Raw genomic sequence first — 7,221 nt, forward strand, 5'->3', positions numbered from 1 at the left:
TCTCAAATTGCTAGGATTACTTGGCTTTAATATTAATTGTTAATTTTTGACTTCTCTGTTTCTAGGACATGATTAAATGTATGGAGTTTCATCCATTTTTTAGTGATAAGACATGATTAAATGTATGTCTTGTTAGCAAGCAATATTGTCTATGTCTTGTATGTTGCAATAAATGCTGTTTTCGTTAAATTTCAGCAAATAAAAAAGTAGCCACAATATAGTGTGGCTATTTTTTTTTAATTTTTTTTTAATTATTTTAGCCACATTTGAACCGTGCCAAATTTAACTTTAATTGTAGCTAAATATATGCTACCACACTGAATCAGAATGTGGCTAAGTAAAACAAATAATGTGGTTAAAAGATTGCTACGCCATGATTAGCCACATTTACAAAAAGTGTGGTAGCTTTTGTTTGCCACATTTTTTTATGTGATTTAGCCACATTTCTGAATGTGGCTAAAGAGCATTTTTTTTTGTAGTGAATAATAATAGTAAGTATTTAGTCTATTGGAAATTGTTAGACCACATAATATTATTCATTTTAAGTAACTTAAGAATTTTATTTATTAAATATTATTATTAATGAAGAGCATTAAATGATTCTACAGCGGCCCAGATGAACAAACCCAACCCAGGATATATGAGGCCAGCTTCCCAAGGAGACAAAGGACTAAAAGGCCCAGTAGATCAGAAAAAAGCCTGCATAGTTGGACGCCTATCGGATCTAAAGTCACAAACCCACGAGCCTAGTGAATGACAAATTAATCTGTTAATCATTTTCATAATAGATTGGCTTAATTTTGTTACTTTATAATTTCTAGAGTAATTTCTATTTTAGTCAACTCTTTATTAGCTGTATATATTACCAATTAGCCTGTGATTAATGGAAAGAGAATTTATATTATCTCCTCTCTCTTATAAATTATATCTCATGCAATTCCTCACAACTCTTCCTAGTAGAATAATCAACTTACCATTAATTGTTTTTTGGTTATAAAAAAAAAAACAATTCTTCAAAGCTTTATATGTTGCGTATTGTTGGATGTAAATTTTGTCAGCACGACACCATCTAATTGGACAAAACAATTTAAAAATTATCGAACTAGACTAATGGCAATAAATGTACCTTCGAGTCAACGTTCATAACAATTTAGACTATCTGTTTCCCTAAATAATCATAAAGACGAGCACACATTTAAGAAAACTAATTTCCCAGATTCCAAAATCGAGCTCAAAAGATGTGTGAGCAAAACAACTTCATAATGCCAATACTTACAAGTTGGATCCAATGACTGTTAAACACATCATTGAAGACATTCTTTGTAAAATATCTTGAACATTATAAAAGATTCTTCAAAACACTTTCTACTTTCTAGTGATAAAAACTTCACTCATGTACTAAGTTCTCGCTTCGGTTTGTTAATGGGTCTAAATTGAAAGCACCAAAATTTAAGGGAAATGGATATTTTATGTTTTGTAACTATTTATTTTAATATTTTCTTTCTTTCTTTATTATTATTGATCTATATGATTATAATTTCTTCTCTTACCATGTCATGTTTTTTTTTTTTTAAATGAGAGTGGGTAGATCTAGATCTGTAAAATCCGTAAAAATATGCGTAATTATTTTATTTTATTTTTAGTATACGGTGGGTAGATTAGTATATTTGCTTTTGGTATTTAATTAGTTTTTTTATTTCATTAACCCATATAACGTATATAATGTCCATTAAAACATTAACAGAGAATAGCCGATTATAAATATCAGGGGAAACAAAAAAGTGTTGAATTACTGAATAATCAATAATTTCAAGCTACAACCTCTCTTATTTTAAGTTATAATTAAGGATAACATAGAACCACATTGAAGTATTTAAACTTCGTGGCAAGCCAAAGTACAAGAGTAAACTAGTTCGCCTAAATGGAGACCTCGTCCCTCCTTTTATTCTCTTCCCTAGTAGATAGCTAGTACAATATATATCTTCTTATAGAAGACCCATCATCCAAATCTTCTTCACTTCAGTTGATGCTGCAATTAAAAAAAAAAACAAATAACGTCACCATAATATAAACCTAGCTCGGAAAAATTCCTATAATTAATTGATTCAATTAGCAATCAAGGGTAGGGCTTTAGTGGCTAATGGAGTCATGGGTTTGATTCCTGCGAAAAGCACTCTGAGGTCCGTGGATGAAAACCTTCTGACTCCAAGCCGTGAAAGAATTAGTCTCATCTTACAGAATGAGGACACCATGAGGTCACTCAAAAAGATCATGCATGTAATTTTAAGACTGGACAATTATTACACCGTTTTAATTCGGGATTAGTTTTAATTTAGCTTGTTGCCAAAAATAATAATAATTATGGTTATGGAATAAAAAACCATGCATGTAAATTAAACATGTACCTGGCACAATTGGTGGAGGTGCTAATCTTATAGGGAATGTTGACTCCACATTTGCCAGGGAGGGACGCAGCGTTCGCAGGATTGAGTCTAGGGACTGCAGCAGCAGCTTGTTTCAAACAGTTACAAGTTGTGCGGCGGTCAGCGGTGGTTCTGGCTAAGTTCACAATGTTCCTAACACCGGAGCAACAACGTGGAGGAACAGCACCACCTCCCTGGAGATAACCTACGCATTGCACTAGGTTGCCTGAAACCTGTCCACATGTAATGGCATGGGTAATGGGAGCACCCACTAAAGCCATGCACATGAGAACCAAGCATGCCAACTTGAAGCTAGCCATTCTTAAAAGAAGAAGATTAAGTAGAACTAAGGGTGTAGAAATTGAAAATTTGAATTACTTTCTGTGAGTTTAAGTGATGTGGGTCTAGTCTTTATATAGTGATTTGGAAGAGCATTGAGTTTGGTGGTGGTTGTGTATTATTCAATGCTTGGCCATCTCGAGAGGACTTGGGATGTGGGCTTTCGTTCAAGTCTTTACTCTCCTGCGAGTGAAGCTAATGTCTACAGTCTACACTATTTTCAAGCAACCCTTCGAACTGCATGTGGGTTGATTAATTTACTATCCTTATAGAGTCGGCACCGAATGGATTTTTCCTATTAACTTGAATTGAATGAGACCTTTTATATATATTGAAGCTAGCTAAAATTATTATAGAATTAAAAAATTAGGTTTAATGTTTCTCATGTTATAGGAGATAAATTTATTACTACACATATAAAAGTGTTTGTCCCGTATTTTTTCTTTATCTCTTTTCTCCTCACATGTGTCTCACACACTTTTATATGTATGTAGGAGATAAATTTATTTCCTAGAACATGAGAAACATTAAACTCTAAAATATTAGCCCACATTTGAATAAAGTTACCACCGTTTAAATTGGCTAAATTAAAATTGTTGAACCAGTTAAACAAATTTAAATATTATTATAAAATTGGAAAAATAAAGAAATGGTAATTATTATTTTTTATATTATGAATAAAATTCCGTCACTTAATTTATGAATATCTAATAAAAATTCACGATGCCATTCCGAAACTCGATTTTTGAACATATTGTTCATGTCCCTCCATATTTCCCTGTTCGGTGCCCCGCACTCTTTAATAATTGAGGTAAGAACATCACTTGTCAACCATGCTGCCATGAAGCGAAAAAGGCATGGAATTCATTGGCTAAACATAAAAAAGACTGAAAACAAGGATAACAATAAAATATTATTTTTCTTTTCTTAATTTTATTCAACTAAAAACAATCTAATAACAACAGGGTTCTCTATGGCTTAAATAGACAAAACAAAATAACAAAAGGGTATATAACTAACCGTTATTGAAAAGTCCTAAACTATAAAAAAAAAGCCCAAATAACAAAAGGGTAAATAACTTATAATTATTGAAAAGTCCTAAACTATAGAAAAGCCTAATCCAAGTCAGTCAGCTTGGGTGCATCATCCTCCCCAGTTAGTAAAAGATTCGCCCTTGAATCTGCTTCGTCTTCATTGATATCAACTTCTTTATGTGGTAAGCCAGGTGACAACTCTTCTCATACAATATCACCAAATTTCTTAATTAAGGTTAGGACCTGTGAATGCAATTCTTTAATATTCTTGGTATCTTCATCTACATTCGAACAACTAAACTGCTTGGGAACTATAAATAATACGAGTTCTAAGGGAGTAAGTGGACAAAATCCATAAACTATTCCAAAAGGACTATTGTCTGCAGTTATTGGTTCAATAATCGCATCTGCGATCTGTGATAGAAAAATTTTGCCTGATGTAACATCAAGTCCCATTGCCCCTCACGATCTTCAATTAAACTTCCACCAAAAGCGAAATCTTTATCTCCATGAAGCATGAGGTTGTTATGCTTGTTGTTTCCAAATTCACAATACTGCTAGCAAACTAAAGACTTCTTGAATGAAGGATCTTTCTGCATGATATCTTTGGGTAGAATTTCCATTTTGGGAAAGATATTAGAATTTCTAATAATTAACTTTCCACCGAAATCATTATAAAGGGACATGAAGTTAGGTCCACACCTCTTTGTATGCACAGCAAAGTTTCGCTCAACCACAAGGGGAACCGGCTACCTAGCTTTGTGTTTGCATCTACACACCTTTGCTCTTGCATGCAAGGGGAAATAAATCAGAATTTAAGGCAGTGGCCTTCCTTGTAGTCAATCGGTTTTCAGCTGCAGCAGTGGGGAAATTGCCCAACAATGGCTGGACCTTGTGCTTGCAACATTGGAAGGAATTTAATTAGAATCAGTCAAGGGGAAAAGACACTAAAACAGAAAAGTACCTCACCTCCTAGAATTTTCCCTTCAGCCGAACAAGAGGAAGGAGTGGAAGATGGATTCAAATGGCAGTCCCTTGGTTCCTGCTCATGGCCGAACCAGTGAGGGCTAAGAAGGAACTCAGATGGTGTTTCACCTCTCAAATAGCCCACGGTTTTGAGAGGGAGAGAGTGGGTGTGTTAGCTTCTAGTTTATAGGAGAATATGTTAAAATTATTTCATGCTCCCTACTAGAAGCTCGCGGCTTTGACGTTGGAAGGAGAATTTCATTTCCTTGGTAGATGTTTCTCTTCTTGGTTACGGTTTGGAGGAAGGAGAACAAGGACAGAATTTAGTGGACAGGTAATCAGACCACATGGGTTGTGGCTTTGGTTGTTAGCCGTGGAAGAGGAGATAAGGTGGGTTGTCTACTTTTAGGACAAGTGGCGCATATCAGTTTTCTTTAGGCCAATTCAAGCTAAGCTTATAGATTTGCTTAAGGATAGATAAGCATCATTATAGGCTAAACATGGGCTGACTAAATTTCCTATTTGTCAAGGTTTGGGCCGTGGCCCATTGAGAATTATGATCCAAGATTTTCTCTGAATCATATGATTTTATGTATCCTCTAAGTTGTACTAGTAACTAAAATTTTCCTTTCCTTTACTTCTATGCTCAACGCATAACAAAGCTAGACATGTAATATATATATATATATATATATATATATATATATATATATATATTATATTTTTTTTTTTTTTTTTTAATTATACATTTATTTATGTATGTAATTTCATATACCCACAATTTAATAATTAGAGTTCCTACCTATATGGTAATTAAATATCATATTATCCCTTTTTAACTAGTATCTTGAATCTTTTAAAATCCACACATAGACTCACTTATATTGTCAACACAAAATAATTTTCCTAACTTACACAAATTCCACTCTATACACGTGTCTAATTCGAATTTCAAACATGCTACACACTCCTAGTTTCAAGTTATGTAATTTCCCAAATTTTGCGGGGTGTTACACTCTCCCCACCAAATTTGAAGTTTGTCCCCAAACTTCGGTCTACCATTCCGAAAACTACTTAAGTCAAATGCCCAAACAACATTACATTAGTGAAAGACCTTATATCACATTCAGCTGACATCTATAACAGTCATCAATTACTTCAGAGTATCACAAACAAGTCATACTTGACTTGTTCTTCAGACAATATATATATATAACAAGATTTTACTTGCATGTAGGGAATAAAATTTTCCTAGACTTATTCATAGCAACCAATTTTCTGGTTTCATTTTAATTAACTTCAAAGACCATACTGAAACAAAGACTAAGTAAAACCACATATTATTTTACTAAACAAAAATCTCCAGTTATCCATTACTTTGTTACTTATGTTCTTCGTTTCTTTACGTGTGTCAATATCAATAACATGCCATACTCTTACTGATACACCTGCTATACTTACTATTCTTAAAAAACACGTCATTATCTACAAGATAACTCTATATTTCAGGCATTCTATGATGGGAGTAAACAATTCAGTTCACCAAGTTATTTCACAATTGATAACACAGACAAAATTTTACAATTTCGAATTAGACAATTTTAAAACAATTAGATATACCTGTCTAATGCTGGTGTAAACAGAGGACCAAGTAACTAGGACTTTTAATTACACTTATTTTATCTTTAAAGTTTAAATGTTACAGATTATAATTTCATCCACTTCCTAGTTACTTCATACTTATGACGAGTTCCCTATCTATCGACTGGTTACACTTAATTCCTTTGTTATTTATCAGTTTCCATGCTCATGAATTGGAGTTTTAAATTGATGAAAGTTAATTATTTGACCAGGTAAGAGTGTACCTTGCGTTGAATTAAACGTGGTTTCTGTATAAGTTACAAAATGATATGAATATGAAGTTATTAGGAGAATTAATGAAAAGCCATGACAATGGTGAGTGTCACCTTCGGCCATATAGGAAGATAAAGCATGAGTTGATGTCAATTGAATAATTATGTTAATGTTGGATCATTATCTTGTAATTAATAAGATTGATTAAGGAATTGGTGTAATTAATGAGGAGAAGGATGTAGTTTATTAGGATACGTTACATTGGATTTTCATGTAGTTTAAGGTGGTTGGCACTATGCTAAGTTGTGTAATTAGTTGGGGAAAAAATTAAGAATAAATATAAAGCCTTGTATGGGGAAATCGTAGGGGGCAACATGCTAAGAAATTAAGTGACCTTGCCATATAATGTAGAACATGTTATGTAATTAAAAAGTTTAGGCCCTAGGTGATGACTATACAAACCGAATATGAATGTATAGAAACCTTTGGTTTGTCCCTGGCTAAACCTATAAGAAATTAAAGTAAAATCAGAAAATGAACTTGGTACGGGAAGAATAAATTCTGAATGGAATCTTGTGTTTTGTAAATAAATGGAAGTAAAGAAA

The 7,221-nt window shown here is 33.2% G+C and overlaps 1 protein-coding gene across 1 annotated transcript; it reads right to left on the reverse strand.

Moving 5' to 3' along the window:
* Positions 1-1,815: 1,815 nt before the first annotated feature.
* On the reverse strand, positions 1,816-3,011 carry LOC133294406 (non-specific lipid-transfer protein 1-like). The gene is made up of 2 exons (XM_061493055.1): positions 2,406-3,011; positions 1,816-2,029 (listed from the first exon to the last, which is right to left on the reverse strand). Exons 1-2 carry the CDS (start codon positions 2,741-2,743, stop codon positions 2,020-2,022), a joined length of 348 nt encoding a protein of 115 aa, XP_061349039.1. The 5' UTR covers positions 2,744-3,011; the 3' UTR covers positions 1,816-2,019.
* Positions 3,012-7,221: the final 4,210 nt, after the last annotated feature.

The sequence above is a fragment of the Gastrolobium bilobum genome, unplaced genomic scaffold (assembly GCF_033153095.1).
Source record: "Gastrolobium bilobum isolate Gb01-03AN ecotype WA unplaced genomic scaffold, APGP_CSIRO_Gbil_v1 utg30794, whole genome shotgun sequence".
Taxonomy (NCBI): domain Eukaryota; kingdom Viridiplantae; phylum Streptophyta; class Magnoliopsida; order Fabales; family Fabaceae; genus Gastrolobium; species Gastrolobium bilobum.